At 47.5% G+C, this 22,118-nt stretch overlaps 1 protein-coding gene across 6 annotated transcripts in view; it reads left to right on the top strand.

Annotated features, from left to right (window-relative positions):
* ube2g2 (ubiquitin-conjugating enzyme E2G 2 (UBC7 homolog, yeast)) overlaps window positions 1-21,737 on the top strand; it is a 63,508-nt gene extending 41,771 nt beyond the window's left edge. For all 6 annotated transcript variants that reach the window (XM_085985556.1, XM_085985550.1, XM_085985555.1 and 3 more), the window contains 3 exons: window positions 7,653-7,771; window positions 7,946-8,086; window positions 20,503-21,737. In XM_085985556.1, coding sequence (XP_085841682.1) covers window positions 7,653-7,771; window positions 7,946-8,086; window positions 20,503-20,615 — 373 coding nt within the window. In that variant the 3' untranslated portion in view covers window positions 20,616-21,737. The remainder of the gene's footprint in view (window positions 1-7,652; window positions 7,772-7,945; window positions 8,087-20,502) is intronic.
* The last annotated feature ends 381 nt before the right edge of the window (window positions 21,738-22,118 follow it).

The raw sequence follows: 22,118 nt of genomic DNA on the forward strand, positions 1-22,118 counted from the left end.
TGGCCAGATGGCATGCTGCGTGCTTTAAGCAAAGCCAATTTCCTAACCAGTGAAGTGGCTGTGATATTGGAAGGCTCAGTGCGATTCCGATGAGCAAGCAACTAGTTTGCCAGGCAATGGTTGCCAATCTTTGTGCTATGGCAACATTTAATTAAATAATAGCAGAATAAACAGAACATATAAATTAAACAAAACCAATTAGACTGTGGTTTCTGAGTAAAATTTGGCAATGGGTGGGGACTGTATTTAGTATATTGAGCTTTAGCTACTGAGTAATTGAAGAGAATTATCCTTGGATTTGAGTCTTTATTAGGGTGGGGAATGCCATTGTTCCAGTGCTATGCTTTCCAGTGTGATGAAATGCTCTGCACTTGCCTGGATGAGTGCAGCTCCAACAACACCCAAGAAGCTTGACACCATCCAGGACAAAGCAGCCCGCTTGATTGGCACCCCATCCACCACCTTAAACATTCACTCCCTCCACCACCGGCGTACTGTGGCTGCAGTGTGTACCATCTACAAGATACACTGCAGCAACTTGCCAAGGCATCTTCGGATGCTCCTCCCAAATCCGCGACCTCGACCACCTAGAAGGGCATGGGCAAGGGCAGCAGGCGCATGGGAACCCCACCACCTCCAAGTTCCTCTCCAAGTCACACACCATCCTGACTTAGAAGTATATCGCTGTTCCTTCATCGTCGCTGGGTCAAAATCCTGGAACTCCCTACCTAACAGCACTGGGAGTACCTTCATCACACAGACTGCAGCGGTTCAAGAAGGCGGCTCACCACCACCTTCTCAAGGGCAATTAGGGATGGGCAATAAATGCTGGCCTTGCCAATGATGCCCACATCCCATAAACGAATATATATAAAAAAAATTAGTCCCACTCCCCTGCTCTTTCCCCATAGACCTGCAAATTTTTCCCATACACATTCCCTTTTGAAGGTTACTATTGAATCTGGTTCCACCACCTTTTCAGGCAGTACATTCCAGATAATCATAACATTAAAAAAATCTCCACATCTCCTCTCTTTCTCCCCCCCCCCCCCCCCCCCCCCCCAGTTCTTTTGCCAATTATCTTAGATCTGTTTCCTCTGGTAGCCGACCCTCCTGCCAGTGGAAACAGTTTCTCCCTATCTACGCTATCAAAACCCCATATAATTTTGAACATTGTGTTAAGGAATTGAGTAGAAGGAGTACCGTGTGGATGGGAAGAGTGTTCACAAGGACACTAACCAGGGAGAGCTTGGAGAGTTCTGGCTTGTGCTCTGCAATCGCAGCCTGTAGGAACTGGATTGAGGTTGCCTAAGCTCACTTTATATAGGATCCTTAAGGGACTTCCATCAGTCTGGGCAGGGCTCCAGTACAGGTCCTACAGGAAAAGAAAGACTTGCAGTTATATAGCATCTCTCACAACCGCCGGACAATCGTAAGTGTTTTACAGCCAATTAAATACTTTTTGAAGTGTAGTCACTGTTGTAGTGAACACGGCAGCCAATTTGTGCACAGCAAGGTCCCACAAACTGCTATGTGATAATGACCAGATAAATGTTTTGTTGTGATGTTGGTTGAGGGATAAATATTGGCTACGGCACCGGGGACAAGCCCAAGCTCCTCTTCAAGGTAGTGCCACAGGATCTTTTATGTCTACCTGAGAGGACAGACGGGGCCTCGGCTTAACGTGTCATCGGAAAGATGGCACCTTCGAATTTTGTACTCGAGTCTCTGGAGTGGGATTTGAACCCACGATCTTCTGACTCGGAGGTGAGCGTGTTACGCACTGAGCCACGGCTGACACTTGTAAAGTGTGCTAACCCTTTTCACCGTCCAGCCCCCAACTCAGAACGGCACTCATTTATTAGGCTTGTTGCAAATTAACCAACATTGACTTTAAAAATACTTTTAGCGGAGACACCCAATTTTGAATCAGACCATGTGGTGCCTACCTTTTTGTTTGGACATTTTTCCCATGCAGTTGACTAATAAAAGCACATCTACTTGCAGACACAGCTAATGAGAATTCAAAGAAGTACCCTTCTGATGTGAATCTAAATTAAAAAGTTAGACCTGATTGGGAATTAATTGGTGTCCATATTGAGACTGATCTTTAAGAAAGCTATGGTTTTGCCTGCATGTCTAGGGTGGGGTACATGGTGCTGAAATAAGTCCCAAATTGCTGTTGCCTGGCTTATGGGGTAGTCCCTTACAATTTTGTGCGTTTCAGCTTCAGGTTAGACTCCACAGAACAGAGTCGGGAGCAGTGCAAGTAAGCTTACAGTAAGTGTGACTAGAGGCAATAGTTTGGCGTGTTAGAAAACTATTCTGCAAGTCTGTGCACTGTCCATTTAACTTGCAGTTGGGATAAATGGGATTAGATTGGGTTAGTGGTTTCTTGTACTTGTCCCAAAGGCAAAGATTTTTTTTTAATCATTTATTTCCAGTCTTCAAGAAATGGAGTTAATTGGCATGTGATCCTTCAGAGCAGAGTGGCAGCTTTATTGCAAGTGGGATGGACGGACACTTGGGAAGTGTAGTTGTCTTAACAGGGTCTGACTAAGCCAGAAATCTTGATATTTGTTATTACACATCTCCAGTCCCCTTCCCCACTGAATCCCATTGTCAGACCTTCTGCATGGCTAATTTACAGTGATGTCTGCATGTCTACTTACTGTATTTCAGCTACATTTAAAGTAATATCCACAACCTCCTCATCTCTTTCTTGTGGGAAAGGGAGGGGAATATTTACTAATGTTGCTCCAATGTAGTATGCACAAAGCAAATTGAACTCGTGGAATTCCCCAGGTATTTTGCTCATGTTTGAGACTGTCGTTTGCTGATATCGCCCAACTGTGTTTATACAAACGTAAAAGAGAAGGGTTAAGATGAATTTGAAAGGGTACTTATCCCTTCTACAACCTCCTCAAGGGCTGTTCCCTCATTCCATGACTTTTGCTAACACCTAGGTTCAATTGGGCCAATAACTACACTCTCTGAAGAATCCAGAACCTGATTTTAAAGCGGTCTTTGTTACCATTCTAATAATTTTCCACTTTAAATGTCTCAGACTGAAAGTCCACTGGCCAAAGATTACAATACAAGCTGTAGCTTGTTGGTGCAACTATCTTACATTTCCTACACTACAACAGTGACTACACTTCAAAAAGTACTTCATTGGCTGTAAAGCACTTTGGGACGTCCGGTGGTCGTGAAAGGCGCTATATAAATGCAAGTCTTTCTTTATTGAAATTGAGCACCCACTGCAGCTATCCAGAGCCCAAAGGAGACTGATGGCCAGATGGAAAATAATTATTTTTGGATTAAAAAGGTGAAGAGAGAGAAAGAAGAAAGTAAGATGTAGAAGCTAACAGGAAAATGAATAAGGACAAAGTTATGGCTTACATTTGATGTTTTTAACATAGCAAAGTACAGTACCAAATGACGATTAGACCTAGAGTAAAGAGGACAATTGGGGGGAAGTGGAATTAATTGAAGAGTTAAATTTTAAAGAGGCTTTTGAAGCTTGGGAGAGACTTGGTAAGATGGAGGGCTTTGGGAAATGAATTAGATTCTGAGGGCAAAATGGCTGAAAATGGTGAGATGGTTAGCAAGGACAGTGGTGATGGGCGGGCATGACGATGTTGGAGGATATGAGCCATTCTAGTAAATCTCCTCTGCACCCTCCAAGGCCTTGACATCCTTCCTAAAGTGTGCTGCCCAGAATTGGCCACACTATTCCAGCTGAGGTAGAACCAGTGATTTTATAAATTACCTCTGCTCGAAGATTGCTTACATAGAAATACGTAGATTGTACAGCACAGAAACAGGCCATTCGGCCCAACTGGTCCATGCTGGTGTTTATGCTCCACACGAGCCTCCTCCCACCCCTCTTCATCTAACCCTTATCAGCATAACCTTCTATTCCTTTCTCCCTCGTGTGTTTTAGCTAGCTTTCCCTTAAATGTGTCTATGCTATTCGCCTCAACTGCTACATATGATGGTAATTTCCACATTCTAACCACTCTCTGGGTAAAGAAGTTTCTCCTGAATTCCTTATTGGATTTATCAGTGACTATCTTATATTTATGGCCCCTAGTTTCGGACTCCCCACAAGTGGAAACATTTTATCCGCGTCTACCTTATCAAACCCTTTACTAATCTTGAAAATCTCTATCCAGTCACCTTGAGCCTTCTCTTTCCTAGAGAAAAGAGCCCCAGCCTGTTCAGTCTTTCCTGATAGGTATAACCTCTTAGTTCTGGTATTATCCTTGTAAATCTTTTTTGTACCTTCTCCAGTGCCTTTATATCTTTTTTATAATATGGAGACCAAAACTGTTCACAGTGCTCAAAGTGTGGTCTAACCAAGGTCCTGTATAAGCTTAACATAAGTTCTCCACTTTTCAATTCTATCCCTCTAGAAATGAACCCCAGTGGTTTGTTTGCATTTTTTATGGCTTTATTAATCTGTGTCACCACGTTTAGTGATTTGTGTATCCGTCTCCCCAGATCCCTTTGCCAGTGTTCCCGTTAAGCCGCGGGGCTGCGCAGCTGTCTGGAGGTCCTGCGCAGGCCTCTTGCCGGCTTTACAATAGGAAAAACCGCGCATGCGTGGTTATTTGAATCGGCCGTGCAGCCCGTTAAGGGGGCTGCGCACCCAAAAACAATTAAAGGGAACATTGCCCTTTGCTCTTCTACCCCATTTAGGCTCTTTTAATGGGGTTGAGTGGTGGGTAAGTGGTGCGTGCGGTTTAACCATATCCGGGTGGTGATTAGGCTTGATGCTCTTTTCTTGTCCTTGTTTCGCACGCTTCGATGTAGTCCAGGTGACTGTTCTGAACAGTTCCAGACCTGCTGCCAACACTGTGTGCTGTCGTCAGAGCCTCAATTATGTGGCACACCTTCAGTGGTCAGCTCAGAACCGCTAATTGTGAATGTGCAATGGGCGTTTCTTTTTTTTAAAGTATTGTATTTGTTGGCTTGTATCGTACAAAAAATAATTATCAAAAACAATTATTTGAAAGCGAGAGAGGTGCTTTTAACTTAAAAAGCCTTGAAATTAGAGCTTTTAAAGCTGTTTTTCTGTTGCCTGTAAGCTGGAGTGGGTGGAGAATGAAGCCTTATCTGAGGTGACTGGGTGGAACAGAAATGCATTTAATGAGGGAGTGCGTTTGGGTTCCTAAGCAAGAAGGGGTTTCAAAGGCTCTGGCTGGGCTTGTCAAGACCGAAGCTGACATTTTAATGGAAACTTTATTCCACAGTGACAGTAACTCGAGATGTTTGAAGTGTGGGTGTGGGGGCGGTGGTTGGCGTGTGGGGGAGGCGCTTCTGCAGTGGGTGAGCTCTGGATAGACCCCATTCAGAGTAGTTCTGTTCTGGGCACTGTACCCCAGCAAGAATATATTGGCCTTGGAGGGAGTGCAACACAGATTCACCAGAATTATACAGAACCTAAAAGGGTTCAATTATGCGGGCAGGTTGCATGGACTAGAGTATAGAAGTTGAAGGGATGATCTACTTGAGGTGTTTAAGATGATTAAAAGATTTGATAGGATAGAAACTATTTCCTCTGATGGGGGGGGGTGGGGGGAGTCCAGAACAAGAGGGCAAAACCTTAAAATTAGAGTCCGGCTGTTCAGTGGTGATGTCAGGAATCATAGAATCAGAAGCACTTTTTCCACAGAAAGGGCTGTGGAAATCTGGAGCTCTTCCCCCCCACCCCCCCCCCCCCCCCCACCCCCGAAAAAAAGCGGTTGACAATTTCAAAACTGAGATTGATTGATTTTTGTTAGGTAAGGTATTAAGGGTTGTGGAACCAAGGTAGGTAGATGGAGTTAAGATACAGATCAGCCATGATCTAATTGAATGGTGAAACAGGCTCGAGGGGTTGACGGGCCTACTCCTGGTCTTATGGGTGCAAGGGTATGAGGAATGGCATGCTTACATTGGGTACATTGTTGTAAGGGTTTGCAGGTATTGTGCTCCTTGACTGCACGGTAGAGTGTGTGTGTGGTGATTTCACAACCTCAGGATGTGCTCAGAAATACTTCAGAGCCATTGAACTCTTATATTGTATCTGCTGTGGCTCAGTAGGTAGCACTCTCGCCTTGGAGTCATCACGTCAGAGACTCTAGCACAAAATCTAGGCTGACATTCCAGTGCAGTGATAAGGCACTGTTGGAGGCGCCGTCTTTCAGATGAGACATCTGCTCTCTGAGGTGGATGTAAAAGATCCCATCACTATTTTGAAGAAGAGCAGGGGAGTTCTCTGGCCAATGTTTATCCCTCAATCAACACCTAAAAACAGATTATCTGGCCATTATCACAGTGCTGTTTGTGGGACCTTGCTGTGCACAATTTGGTTGCTTTGTTTCCTACATTACAACAGTGACTACATTACAAAAGTACTTAATTGGCTGTAAAGCACTTTGGGACATCCTGAGGTTATGAAAGGCACTATGTAAATACAAGACTTCCTTTATTTCCTTTAGATAATTATGACAGCTAATTTTCACAGAGTAAGGTTCCACAAATACCAATAACCAGATAATCTGTTTTGGTGACGTTGGATGAGGAATAAATGATTGCCAGGAGGACTCCCCTGATGCCCTTTCAATAATGCGGTGGGATCTTTAACATCCACCTGAGAGGGCAGACGAGATCTCAGTGCAATGTCTCATCCGAAAGACGGCACCTCTACAGTGAAGTGCTCCCTCAGTACTGCACTGGAGTGCCAGCATTAGAGTGCCATTGAGTATGCTACCCCTGAGCCAAGGATTAGGTGATCACAGCCACTACAGAAATGGCAGTGCCTGTTCTTGAAACCTATTCAGTGACTCCATACTGGAAAATGTGTGTTGGTTGTAGACAGGACAACTATCCCCACAGTTGAACAGTTAGGTGACTCTCTCTGTTTAGCTCGCACAAGGAGAATGGTTGCAGTATGGAATATGTCATCAGGGGAGCAGGAAGAAACATAAACAAAAACCTGCCTGGCTTTGGGATGTGTTGCTACATTAAAAGCGCTATATAAATGCAAGTTGTTGTTGTTGGCTTTGGCAGCACATTACCAAGACTCCTCTGCTTTTCTTAACATTTTATACCTACAAAATTGCTCTTTTTTAGGGCATAATTATGGGTGTCGTTTTCCCATGACAGAAAATTACAGTTAGTCCTGTTGATTGGAGGACTTGTGGTGCGTTTGTGTCCCTCAGTCATCTATCCTACCCACTGCCTCCCAGTTCACTGATTTAAGTTTTCAAAGTGTTCTCAATAATCTCATAGAATAGCACACCTTTTAAAAGGGAGCTGAATCAAGAAGGGTTGAAAGACAAAGAGATATTAGTGCACTACTTCACTGACTTAACAGGCAGGAGAAGGGCCATGGTGTTCTTGAAGTAGTGGTGAAAGGTGGCATGGGTCCCTGGATTGAATGGGCTCGATGGGCTGAATGGCCTATTCTTGCTTCTGACTTTCTACTCTTGTGTTCCGATGAGATGAGAAGAAACTAAAGATGGTCTTGCTCTATTAAAAATTAAGCAATTGTAGTTGAGGGCCCAGCAGCTTTAAATAATGGTGGCGGTGGCGGAGGAATGGACGTGATCCCTGTGTATGATTCATGAGCCACAATTCAGACTCCCTGTTCTGTTCTTTAGGGGCCCAGAGGACACCTGTTTTGAAGGTGGAGTGTTTCCAGCTATCCTCAGTTTCCCGCACGATTATCCACTGAGTCCACCAAAAATGCGTTTCACTGGAGAGATGTTTCACCCAAATGGTAAGTGATAGTTTTGGTACAGTCCCGGTGGTTCTCGTTTATTAGCAGGAAGAGTTTGTTGGACACTTGCTTGTGCGAGAATCTATTGTTAATTTGCTCAGTGTGCGTTATGAACGTTAACATATACAGTGCACATGCTGCCTTCTGTACTTGACCATTGATTTGTTGCTACAGTTTACCCAGATGGGAGGGTTTGCATCTCAATCCTCCACGCTCCGGGCGATGATCCCATGGGATATGAGAGCAGTGCAGAGCGATGGAGTCCTGTTCAGAGCGTCGAGAAGATTCTTCTGTCAGTCGTGAGCATGCTAGCAGGTAAAGTTCAGAGTGGATTCTGCTATTGACCATGATCAGAGTGGAGGGCTGGGGGTGTTTCCAGATGATTGACACTATTTTGTGTTTATAATCGAGGCCTGGACTTGTAATCTGGGCTCAGCATTGGATTCAGGTGCCTTGTGTTTCAGTGGAACTACCCAGTTTATAGTGTGGAACAACTCCACTGGAGCAGGAGTCATTGAAACAATGTGCCCCTCTGCCCACACACCAAGCCTGTCCAAATGAAGTTAAAACACAGTTTTTATTGAAAAAGAAAGAAAAAGAGCATTGTTGTAATCATCATAGAATCATATAGCAGAGGAGGATGCCATTCGGCCCATCGAGCCTGTGCTGGCTCTCTGAAAGAGCTATCCAATTAGTCTCATTGTCCTGCCATTTTGCCATAGCCCTGCATTTTTTTCCTTTTTAAGTAGAGATCAATTGTCTTTACAAAGTTACTATTGAATCTGCTTCCACCACCCTTTTTCAGGTGGAGCATTCCAGATCATTATAACTCGATGCATAAAAAAAAAATTCTCATCTCCCCTCGGGTTCTTTTGCCAATTATTTTAAATCTGTCACTGTTGTTATATCTAGGCAAATGCTAGTTTGCACACAGCAAAGTCCTACAAACAGCAAATGAGTGAGTAATTTACCCTCTGGTTACCGACCCTCCTGCCAGTGGAAATAGTTTCTCCCTACAAAACACAGATTACCTAAATTACTCACTCATTTGCTGTTTGTAGGACTTTTCTGTGTGCAAACTAGCATTTGCCTAGATGAAAACAGTGACTGCACTTCAAATATATGAATTATATTTTTAAACAAATTGAATTGAGAACAAAGTGCACTCCACAAGACATATCTTCTAATGATAGCCTTTTATAAATTTGTTCTTGATATGGGCATCGCTAGCAAGACCAGCATTTATTGCCCATCCCTAGTTGCCCTTGAGAAGGTGGTGGTGAACCGCTGCAGTCCCTGTAGTGAAGGTACTCCCACAGTGCCATTAGGGAGGGAGTTCCAGGATTTTGACCCAGCAATATATGCCCAAGTCAGGATGGTGGATCGGCAATATACTTCTATGCCAGGACGGTGTGTGACTTGGAGGGGAACTTGCAGGTGGTGGTGTTCCAATGCGCCTGCTGCCCTTGTCCTAGGTGGTGGCAGTCACAGGTTTGGGAGGTGCTGCTGAAGAAGCCTTGGCGAGCTGCTCCAGTGCATCTAGTAAGGAGTGTGATGGAATACTCTTCACTTGCCTGGATGAGTGCAACTCCAGCAACACTGAAGAAACTCGCGCAGCAGAAGGTTCCAGGCGGCCATGTCACGGCGGTTTGTCGCTAACCTGTCGGCGCTGATCAATTCCGGAGCCAGAGGCTGGTCAGGCCGCGGCGGCGGTTTCGACCTGTATGTCCAACACCACCAGGCAAAACGCCAGTTCTCCATTAAGCTGGACGATTCGTCAGAAGAAGCTGTTTTGCGGTACAGTTACATCGGAAATAAAATGGTTGATCTGAACAGCACAACAGTGCCAAGTGTGTTCAGGGGACGAGGAGTTGGCGTGCGGCTAGCACAGGCTGCCTTGAATTTTGTGGCAGAGGAGGACCTCAAGGCGCACATCAGCTGCTGGTTTATAAGGAAATACGTGACGGAGAATCCAAGGCCTCAGTACAGGGAACGGATAGTGAACTGACAGCACAGATCATCGGTCTCCTTCACTTTGGTTTGGAACAAATGTCTCCAATTTAGCATTATACGGGGAAAAAAAAAAGAAAAAAATCACCCTTTTATGGTTTAAATGATTTTGATCACACATTAAATGGATTATCATTTTCAGATAGGAATGTATATGTGTCCACTAATGACACTGTAGTTAATGCGTATAGCAGAGTTGCATGTAAGAGGAAGCTGGATAAACACGCAAGGAACAAAAGAATAGAAGGGTATGGATGGGGTTAGATGAAGAGGGGTGGGAGGAAGCTCGTGTGGAGCATAAACACTGGCATAGACCTGTTGGGCCGAATGGCCTGTTTCTGTGCTGTACATTCTATGCAATTAAGCTCGACACCATCCAGGACAAAGCAGCCCGCTTGATTGGCACCCCATCCACCACCTTAAATATTCACTCCCTCCACCACCGGCGTACTGTGGCTGCAGTGTGTACCATCTACAAGATGCACTGCAGCAACTCGCCAAGGCTTCTTCGGCAGCACCTCCCAAAACCGTGACCTCTACCACCTAGAAGGACAAGGGCAGCAGGCGCATGGAAACACCGCCACCTCCAAGTTCCCCTCCAAGTCACACCTCACCCTGACATAGAAGTATATCGCCGATCCTTCATTGTCGCTGGGTCAAAATCCTGGAACTCCCTACCTAACAGCACTGTGGGAGTACCTTCACCGCAAGGACTGCAGCGGTTCAAGAAGACGGCCCACCATCACCTTCTCAAGGGCAATTAGGGATGGGTAATAAATGCTGGCATTGCCAGCGACCCCCACGTCCCGTAAACGAATAAAAAAAATGGTCCACGGTGCGCCAGTGTTGGGCGTGTATGTTTATGGTGACGTTAAGGTAGCCTGTGCAATGTAATATGTGTGCGCGTAACTCAAAGGGGTTCCAGCCCTCCAAAACACCTGAAAAGAGTAACCTCCTGGGACTCAGTAAGGGAAGGTCATTTGGCTTGGGTTGGGAAACCGGTGAAGATGATAAACTGACTGGATGACGGGGAGAGTGAACCCCATGGGATACCAGAATGAGGCTAGGGGGGGTGGGAGGAGAAGCGGAACCCGGTGTGAGCAGGTGGCTATGGGGACAGAAGGAAGGGGGAAGGGATTTTAAATGTTTGATTTTAAAAATTGAAGACTAAAATAAAATAAATTGGGGGGGAAAAAAACTGACCCAAAGGTCCCAAAACACCCGAAAACAGGTTGAAAAGGGAAATGGTAGATGGACCTGGATCACACCGCCACCTAGTGCGCGAAGGCCTGCAGTTACAATATAAAAAGCAAATGGCCTAATCCTGTTATAAAATATTGACATAAAAAGCATGACACAAAAATTGTGGCACAGGAAGTCATAGGCCTAGAAATTCAGTTGGTAGCGCCAGCCGCTAGTGCCTTAAGAGGGCGATAAGTGGGGCCCGAAGCGGCTAGCGCCCGGGCGCAGCGCGATCTGTGCCTCTCGCGAACTTGAGTGAAGATTTAGCGGCGGCGCAAAACCGCAACGCCCGCTCAGCTGCGCGTGCAGATCCTGACGGCATTTCATGGTGCAACGCCCTTGGTGCGCCCCGAACCGGAACTTCAGTGGCGCCCCCCTTTCCGCCTGGCGCTCCCAGCGACTGGTTGAGTGGAACGGTTCCCAGTCGCTGTGGGGCTGGGGGGGGGGCGCTATTTAAAGGGGGCTCTTCCTGCATTCTTTGTGGTAGCCATTTTGAACCACTCCTGTGTGAGAGAGAGAGAGATTTGCAGAGAGACAAAGGGAGAGAGCTTTCTGCTTTGATTCAGCGCTAGCACAGGTACTTCTGGCTTCAGCCCAGAGCTTTGCAGTTGGATTGATTTTTCAGTGCCATAGCCTGGAGTGGCCACATATAATGGGGGCTGCAATGGGTGGAAACGTTGGGTTCCTCCATTGCATTGAAAGGGCTCAGAGACGCCGAGAGAGAGTGCCAATCATGGCCAGACGGAGGAGGGCCAACGGGCGTCGGCACAGGAAGCCTTACCCTCCATGGGTATACCGCCAGCACTTCTCCTACCTCAACATGTCTGAGGAGCAGTGCATTCGGAGGCTTCGATTCAGAAGGGAGGTGGTCACTGAGATCTGCCACCTGCTTCAGAGAGATCTGCAGCCTCAGCTGAGGAGCAGGACGTCTCTGTCGATGGCAGTGAAGGTGACAGTGGCTCGCAACTTTTATGCCACCGGCTCCTTCCAATCCGCTACTGGGGACATTGCCAATGTCTCCCAGTTCGCGGTGCATTGCTGCATCCAGCAGGTCACGAATGCCCTCTTCAAAAGGAGACGTCAGTACATTTCCTTCCCCATGACCCTGGACAAGCAGCAAGAGCGTGCATTGGGATTTGCAAGAATAGCGGGCTTCCCCATGGTCCAGGGCGCCATTGACTGCACACGTGTGGCTTTGCGGGCGCCTCTAGAGAATGCCAAGGATTACCGCAACCAGAAGGGGTTCCATTCGTTGAACATGCAGTTGGTGTGTGACCACAGGCAGCTGATACTAGCTGTCAATGCCCGCTTTGCAGGCAGCAGCCACGACACCTTCATCCTGCGCCAGACTTCTGTGGCAGACATTTTCAAAGCCCCGGCTCACCCAGGAGGCTGGCTTCTCGGGGACAAGGGCTATCCTTTGTGCACCTGGCTGATGACCCCGCTCCGTGCGCCCACCACCCCTGCTGAAGAGCGATACAATGACAGCCATCAATCGACTAGGAATATCATTGAGCACACAATCGGCGTGCTAAAGCAACGGTTCCGCTGTCTGGACCATTCCGGGGGGGCCCTACAGTACTCGCCTGAGCGAGTCTCCCATTTCGTTGCAGTGTGCTGCATGCTGCACAACCTGGCTATCTTCAGGACTCCGCCACTGCCAGCAGACATTGGAGGACCACCAGAGGAGGAGGAGGAGGAGCACCAAGACGGGAGGGAGGCGCAAAGTGCAAGGGCCGTCCATCAGCGGCTTATTGCAAGTCGGTTCTAGGCCCCCCTCTCAGGGAATGGCTTGTGCCATTGAATGAACATGAATGGACCCGCTCCACAAACCCTGAGCCGGTCAAGGCAACAAATAGTTCAAAGTGCAAACATGCACAATCCGAATAAAGACAATTATTTATTTAACAAACTCTGTGCCCTTCTCGCATGAGAAACAAATACAGAGAAACCCCCCAAAAAACAGTCAGACACATAACTGGCTCTCTCAACCTGGAGACAATGAACAAAAGAGTTAAACAAAAATGACCATGATCCTCGGCCTTCACAAAAAAAACCACAACATTTTGCCAGACCTCCTTTTTGGCCTGCGAGGGTGATCTGCCTCGCTTGCGAGATTGGCCCCTTCCCGCCCTGCAGCTCCTCCGCAATGGGACCCCAGTGGCTGCAGCAAGGCTGGGGGAAGGCTGCTGAGGGTCAGATAGTGAGTTGGCAGATGCCCTTGGGGGATGGCCTGGACCAGCTCTGGGCCTGGAGGGCCCGGCTGCTGACTGCTCCAACTCTGCTTGGGCGGCAGCAGTCTGTCCTACGGGTGGTGGCAGCTGCAGTGGAGGAGTGACAGTGTTGGCAGCAGGAATGCTGCTAACCTGACAGAGCACAGGCACTCCCTGGTCGGACGAGACACTGGCACTCGCACAGGGCAACACTGAAGCATGCGCAGCAATCTGCTGAAGCACAGACTGCTGGCCTGCTGCGGCGAGGGCCCCGGCGAATCCTGGCCGATCCAGCGAGGGTGGCAGCAGTTAGTGCTCGTGTGGCCCTGATCTGTGTCTGCATCAGACCAGCCAGTGACTGCATGGCATGACTAAGCACTTGGCTGGAAGCCGCGTGTGCTGCACCGAAGTCATGCAGACTCCTTGCCTGTGCTGCACCGACGTCCTGCTGACTCCTTGCCTGTGCTGCCCCGAATTCCTGTACACTCCTTGCCAGTGACTCTGTGGAGTCAGGCATCCTTGCCACTGCAGCCATGAGCTCAGTGTGCCTGCGCCCGCCTGGGCGCCCATTTCACCAAGGAGCCGCACCTCCTCTGTGCTCACTGTAGCAGGACTGGAGGCCACACTCTCCCTCCGGGGAGAAGGCCGCCGAGCTTCCCTGCCCCCCCCCCCCCACGTTGCTGCAGCCCGCTGGGCCCCGGAGCTTCACCCTCCTCAGACCCTGCTCCCCTCCAGGGAAGACGTGTCCCCATCATGGCCATGGGCTGCCTCGGCTGAGGGTGGCACTGATATTCCGGCTTCCTCTTCCTCCTCACCTTCCGATTCACTCACAGTGCCAGCTTGAGGGCCCGCCTCCTCACCTGGCAAATCAGCATCTGAAAGCAGGGAGGCACAAGAGTTGCTTTAGTGTGAGGACAGGGCGGCAGCGAGGGAGGCATGAGTGCTGTAATGCACTGCATTGGTTTGATGGTGGCAAAGGATGCTGGTGTGAAGCACAAGTGGAAAGAGAGGTCAAAAAGGTGATGACCTTACCATTGCTGTCTAGAATGGGGTCGGCATCTCCAGTGGTGACGGGGCCAATCAGCCGGCCTGCCATAACCCGTTCCACTCGCTGCTCCAGATCGCTGAGGTCTTTAAGTTCAGGATGGCCTCCCCCAGTCCGTTGCTGCTGCCTCCTATTGTGGGCCAGCTTGCCCTGCAAGAGAAAGGACGGGCTCTGAGTACAGTGTCAAGCCCTGATCTTGGCTGTACTGCCTCCCATGGTCGAATAGCCCTGACAGTGTCAAGCCCTGATCTTGGCTGCACTGCCTCCCATGGTCGAATAGCCACGACAGTGTGTAAAGTGGTGAATGTGCATGTGATTTTCATGAGAGTCTCATAGGTGTTGGATGAGGGCTGGGCATTGGGGCTTTCAGGACCCTTTGGCCATAAAGTGAGGTGCACATGTAGGGATGAAGAGGATACTGGAAAAGGGTACTCGCCCTGACAACCCGAGTGAGGTCGTTGAACTTCTTCCTGCATTGCGTTGGGGTCCTAGGGACCATGCTGCTGGAGGTCACTCTGTGTGCCACCTCCCTCCAAGCTTTTCGATATTCGTTGGGCAGCGGCCTCCTGCCACTGTCAGGAAAGAGGATAGGTCGCCTGCGCTCCACTGCGCCAAACAGAACCTTCAGGGCCCCCTCACTGAAGCGCTGTGCTCGCTCCCTGGCCTTCTCCATGGTCGTAGGCGTGACGATGTCGCAGCAGGTCTGTCCAGGCCTAGAATCAGAGCTCCAATGTGCAGGGCGTGGCTGCAAGCCAAATCGACCCTCCCCCTTTAAGAGGTGACCGGCGCCAGCGTGTCTGCCTGCAATCGCTAACTGGCGGCACCTGCGCTGCGCCCGCCCTCGGTGGTAGCGCCTCGGCTCGCCGGCTTAGCGCCTTAGGATAGTCGTGCACCTCTTGGGGCAATGCAACTCAATTTCGCTGAAGGTGGCGCTAAGTTGCGCCGGGCGCTAAATTTAGCGCACGCTCAACTGTAGCACCCCAAAACGTGGCAATACTGAATTTCTAGGCCATAGAGTTATACAGCACAGAAAGAGGCCCTCCGGCCCATCATGTCCCCGCCGCCATCAAGCCCTGTCTATTCTAATCCCATTTTCCAGCACTTGGTCCGTAGCCTTGTATGCTATGGCGTTTCAACTGCTCCTCTAAATGCTTCTTGAATGTTGTGAGGGTTCCTGCCTCTACCACCCTTTCAGGCAGTGAGTTCCAGATTCCAACTACCCTCTAGGTGAAAAAGTTTTTTCTCAAATCCCCTCTAAACCTCCTGCCCCTTACCTTGAAACTATGCCCCCTGGTTATTGACCCCTCTACTAAGGGGAAAAGTTCCTTTCTATCTACCCTATCTATGCCCCTCATAATTTTGTACACCTCAATCAGGTCCCCCCTCAGCCTTCTCTGCTCTAAGGAAAACAACCTCAGCCTGTCCAGTCTCTCTTCATAGCTGAAGCACTCCAGCCCAGGTAACATCCTGGTGAATCTCCTCTGCACCCTCTCCAATGCAATCACATCCTTCCTACAGTGTGGCGACCAGAACTGCACACAGTATTCCAGCTGTGGCCGAACTAGCATTTTATACAGCTCCATCATAACCTCCCTGTTCTTATATTCAATGCCTCGGCTAATGAAGGCAAGTATCCCATATGCCTTTTTAACCACCTTATCTACCTGTCCTGCTGCCTTTAGGGATCTATGTACATGCACACCAAGGATCCTCTGTCCTTCCTAGGGTTCTACCATTCATTGTGTATTCCCTTGCCTTGTTAGTCCTCCCAAAATGCATCACCTCACACTTTTCAGGGTTCAATTCCATTTGCCACTGTTCTGCCCATCTAACCAACCCATCTATATCGTCCTGTAGCCTGAGGCGTCCCTCCTCGCTATTTACCACTCCACCAATTTTCGTGTCCTCTGCGAACTTACTGATCATACCTCCTACATTCATATCTGAATCATTAATGTACACTACAAACAGCAAAGGACCCAGCACCGATCCCTGCAGTACACCACTGGACACAGGCTTCCAGTCACAAAAACAGCCTTCATCCATCACCCTCTGCCTCCTGCCACTAAGCCAATTTTGGATCCAATGTGCCAAATTGCCCTGGATCCCATGGGCTCTTGCCTTCTTGACCAGTCTCCCATGTGGGACTTTGTCAAAAGCCTTACTGAAGTCCATGTAGACTACATCAACTGCACTATCCTCATCCACACACCTAGTCACCCCCTCGAAAATTTCAATCAAATTGGTTAGACATGATCTCCCCCTGACAAAGCCATGCTGACTATCCTCGATTAATCCTTGCCTCTCCAAGTGGAGACTAATTCTGTCCCTCAGAATTTTTTCCAATAATTTCCCTACCACTGATGTTAGGCTCACTGGCCTGTAATTCCCTGGTTTAACCCTACTACTCTTCTTGAATAATGGTACTACATTAGCTGTCCTCCAGTCCTCTGGCACCTCCCCTGTGGCCAGAGAGGTTCTGAAAATTTGTGTCAGAACCCCTGCAATCTCCTCCCTTGCCTCACACAGCAGCCTGGGATACATCTCGTCTGGGCCTGGGGATTTATCCACTTTTAAGCCCGCTAGAACCGCTAGTACGTCCTCCCTCTTAATTTGTTCAAGTATATCACAATCCCCCTGCCTGATTTCTATGCCTACATCGTCCTTCTCCATAGTGAACACAGATGCAAAATATTCATTTAAAACCTCACGTACATCATCCGGCTTTACACACAGATTGCCACTTTGGTCCCTAATGGGCCCTACTCTTTCCCTGGTTACCCTCTTGCCCTTAATATATACTTATAAAACACCTTGGGATTTTCCTTTATTTTGCCTGCCAGTGATTTTTCATGCCCCCCTTCGCTCTCCTAATTTCTTTTTTAAGTACCCCCTGCACTTTCTATACTCCTCTAGGGCTTCTACTGTTTTTAGTCCTTTGTACCTGCCAAAAGCCTCCCTTTGCTTCCTAATCCATTCTTGTATATCCCTTGACATCCAGGGTTCCCTGGGCTTGTTGGCCCCACCCTTGACCTTTACGGGAGCATGTTGCCGGTGTACTCTCCTTTCTGAAAGACTCCCACTGCTCTGATGTGGATTTTCCTACAAGTAGCTGATCCCAGTCCACTTTGGCCAGATCCTGCCTTATCATATTAAAATCGGCCTTCCCCCCCAATTTAGAGCCTTTATTTCCGGTCCATCTTGGTCCTTTTCCGTGACTACCTTAAATCTCACCAAATTATGGTCACTGTCACCAAAATGCTCTCCTACTGACACTTCTACCACTTGCCCGGCTACATTCCCTAGAATTAGGTCCAGTATCGCCCCCTCTCTTGTAGGACTTTCTACATACTGGCTCAAAAAGCTCTCCTGGATGCACTTTAGGAATTCCGCACCCTCCAAGCCTTTCACACTCTGACTATCCCAGTTAATATTGGGGAAGTTGAAATCCCCTACTATTATTACCCTATTATTTCTATACTTCTCTGAGATTTGCCTACATATCTGTTCCTCTATCTCTCCCTGACTGTTTGGGGGCCTATAGTACACTCCCAGCAAAGTGCTTGCCCCCTTTTTGTTTTTAAGTTCTACCCATGTGGCCTCATTCGAGGAACCTGCTAAGATATCGTCCCTCCTTACAGCAGTCATTGACTCCTTGATTAATATTGCGACATCCCCGCCTCTTTTACACCTTCTTCTGTCTCGTCTGAAGATTCTATACCCCGGAGTGAGGTTAATGTGGGCAGGAAGTGTGTGTTATGCACAAGAATTAATACAGAAAGTGTTGAATGTTGTTGCTGAATGGATTGGGCCTTACCTGTAGCCTGCTGGCACAGTGTGGAGGTAGCAAGGCTCTAGGAAGAAGATAAATGAGAAGGATGATGTTGAGAATGTAGAGGTGGGGAAGGAGGAAACAAACGAAGGACGCTGGTTCAAAATAAACAAACGCAGATGAACAGGGCCCGGGTGGGGGGAAAAATGTGGGAATGAGAACTGGCTGTGCTGCAGAGAGAGAAATAAAAGACCACAGAATGTGCCAGTTGGAAATAAATGTGGAAAGTTACTTGAGGGAGAATAAAATAACTGAAGGTGGTAAGGTTCAGAGGATGAAAGGAAGAGTGACAGAAACTGAAGGAGGAATCAACAGGTGACTGAAAACCTTGGTTTATGAGCTTCAAATGCATCACATCAAAACATACACGTGCATGCATGAACATAGTAATTACTAGGTCTGTGGAGTCAACCATGCCCTTGGTTTAATTGTGTTTCTGTTTGCATTCCTACTTCATGCTAATTTATAATCTTCCCAGATGTCTTCTATCTCGAGTTATCGGTGTCTTCAACAGTGTTGCAAATCAGCAGTACAAGAGCAGCACAACCATATCCTGTCTACACCAGCATTTTGAACTATTAATTCATAAAATATAAAACAAGGAGGCAGAAATTTCGATCCCTACGGATGTGTACGCGCTGTGCACTCACCCGTAGGGCCAACGGAAACGCCGGTTTTAGGCATGCGCTGGAAACCGGTATTTCCGATCTGTCAAGAAAGCTCTTGACAGATCCTCCGCCTGCCCGGGAGCAGGGCCTCTGCGGGTGGAGAGTTCCGTTTTTGGAGACCCTCCGCCCGCAGAAAACGCTTACATTTCTTGCGCCTGGTAAAAGAGTTGAAAAAAAGCTCCAAAAGAAAATTCCACTTAATTATCATTTAAAAATACTTTAAAGAAAGGTAAGTTTATTTTTAGCCCTGTTAAAAACTTTAATTATTTTTTTCAAAAAATAAAATTTTTGTTTAAAATACTTAATTTACTGTAATTTAGTCATTTTAAAAATGTGTTTTTTATTTATTTAAAGTTTTACTGTATTTTGGGGGTGATCTCTATTCATATATTTGACAGGTCTTCCTGTCAAATGTATGAAGGGAGATTCCCTTCTCTGATTGGCTCTCCATGGCCCATGTGATCCCAGGGACGCTGCGAACCGCCTGCGCCTCTGGAATACGTGGACCCTGCACACCGGCAGTTTGGAGAGGCCCAGCAACGGAACTCTGCGCCTCCTGGGAGCCCTCCAGTCCAGGTGCAGATTTTTCCAGATCGCAGCCCTCCGCGCGTGGGAGGCCTGCGAACAGAATTTCTGGGCCAATGTCGAACAGTAAAAAGGAAACATTTGCACGGAGCAGGAATGCAGCAAAGCTGAGGGAGGGTTCGGCTTCTTGGCTGTACCACCATCTGGCTCTATCTGTAACAGCTTTGACTGCTCTTTTCCATACTCCTGTCCGAATTTGATAAAGCTTTGTTCCCAAATTTGGGCTTCTTGTGTCATTTAACAGTCTGCTCTAGAATCATAGTATCTTACAGCACAGACGGAGGGCATTTGTCCCATCGTGTCTGTGCCGGCTCTTTCAAAGAGCTATCCAATTAGTCCTGCTCTTTCCCTATAGCCCTGCAAATGTTTCTTTTTCAGGTGAATATCCAATTCTCTTTTGAAAGTTACTATTGAGTCTGCCTCCACCACCCTTTTAGGCAGTGCATTCCAAATCATAACCACTCACTGTGTCAAAAATGTCTTCTCATCACCAATATTCCCTGTAATTTTTTGGGGGCCTTTAATGGGCTGTGTGGCCCATTCAAAAGTCTGTACATGCGCGGTTTAAAATTTTTTCATGCCGCTCACTGGCTGCACAGGAGCACTGCGTGATTGTGCAGCTTAAAGGGAACATTGCTCATCACTCTTCCACCGCCACCCCCCCCCCCCCCCCCCCCCCCAAAAGGTTTATTTGCCAATCACCTTATATCTGTGTCCTCTGGTTACCAACCCTCCTGCCAGTGGAAACAGAGCCTGCCTATCTACTCTATCAAAATACTTCCTAATTTTGAATACATCTCATAAATTAAATTAAATCGCCCCATAGCCTTACCCGCTCTTAGGAGAACAATCCCAGCTTCTCTCATCTCTCCACATAACTGAAGTCCCTCATCCCTGGTATAATTCTAGTAAATCTCCTCTGCACCCTCTCCAAGGCCTTACCATCCTTCTTATAGTGTGGTGCCCAGAATTGGACACAATACTCCAGCTGGGGCCTAACCAGTGATTTATAACATTTTAGGAAAACTTCCTTGCTTTTGTACTCTCTGCTTCTATTTATAAAGCCATGGTTCCAGATCTTTAGTTGCTGTAATTTTATTTACTCTTAATGTTGCTTTCTCACATTCTTTCTACAGAGCCCAACGATGAAAGTGGGGCCAATGTGGACGCCTCGAAGATGTGGCGGGACGATCGGGGACAGTTCTACAAAATCGCCCAGCAAACCGTGCGAAAATCCCTTGGACTGTGATCAGAGAGCCTTACAATTGTCTGGGGATCGCCTGCAATATTTAACGGTTCTTTGCACAATGCAGTTTGTCTCCTGCTTTTCATATCCAAGGATAAAGTTAGGATCGTCCCATTTTTCCAGCTGGTATTAGGACAGACCACTTATTGGCCTCCCGTTAAAACTTCCCGGAGCGTAGATTGGCTTTCGTGCTTGGAGTTGCGCTGTTAACATTTTCCATTTCAGACGCAAATAGAGGTTGAACTTACTTTGAAGAAATAGCTGAAGGGCTAAAATAACTGCCCCACAAGACACTTCAACTGTTTCTCAGTGAGTTTTGTTTCTCTTAAGTGTTGCTGTAAATGGAACTGGGTGTGGCGTTTCTACTGGACTGATGTATGCAGTTTCCAAAGGCCTCGCATCTTAATCCTGGGGACAGTGATGGGAGGCTCTCTGTCCTACCATTTGATTCATCTTTGTTGAATGCAGACAGATTCAGAGACGCAGGCATGAATTGGAAATTTTTCTTCTCTTGTACAGACTTGCCTTTACAGTACACAATGGAGCAGGGTACTTTCAGCAAGTTTTCCTTGCTCGTTAAAGACACTCGGTGTTTTGTAGAGATGAGGGAAGCATGGTTTGACATTAGCAGCATAGGGGATGTCATTTATTAGGTGATTAGTGTACCCCTCCTGTCCCTATCCAACATTTACATTTGTTCTAGTTGCAGCATGCTGATGTTTTCTAGGATAGACGGCCCTTTTAGAGGAGCAAAACATTAGGTTTGTGCAAGAAGCCTTTAGACATTAAAAAATAAAAATTCAGCATTTACACTGCATGAAGAAGCAAATATCTGGTGAAAATCCCTCCTACCCCCAACCATGGACAACGCAACAGCATTTCAAGTGTGTTAACTATGCTGATACAAGTAATTCCAGCTTCCTGCCAACATATCAGTCACTGATGATGGGGGCATTTGCCTTCCCTTAGCTCTTTGAGGACTGATTTTGGTGTGTGTGTAACTTTCAAAGTTTCATTTCTGTAGCGTAACTTTTGAGATGGCTGCTGAATACTGAGATCTGGAATTAAGAAAGCCTGAAAGATGAATCGAGTGTTCTTTGAATAAAATCAAGTACTTGTTACGCTTCCACAGTTCTCTCACAGTTTTCAGCGTTGTCTTCCCTCCAGTGTGTCTGCCCTCTCCTCCTGGCTCCTCACTTCTCCCCCTCTCCTCGTTTTGTCCTCCAACCCTCAGAAGAAAATTCATCAGCATGGTTATCAGCCCTCCTCTACAACAACACCGTGCACTTATATAACACTTTTACCGTAGTAAAACGTCCCAAGGCACTTCGTAGTAGTGTTATCAGGCAAAATGTGATACCAAGCCACATGAGCTATTCGGACAGGAGAGAGGTGGGTTTTAAGGAAGGTCTTAAAGGAGGAGAGGTTTGGGGAGGGAATTCCAGAGCTTAGGACCTAGACAGCTGAAGGCACGGCCGCCAATGATGGGGTGAAGGAAGCCGGCGA

The sequence above is a fragment of the Somniosus microcephalus genome, chromosome 4 (genome assembly GCF_052327205.1).
Source record: "Somniosus microcephalus isolate GS21.2 chromosome 4, FLI_Smic_1.0, whole genome shotgun sequence".
Lineage (NCBI taxonomy): Eukaryota > Metazoa > Chordata > Chondrichthyes > Squaliformes > Somniosidae > Somniosus > Somniosus microcephalus.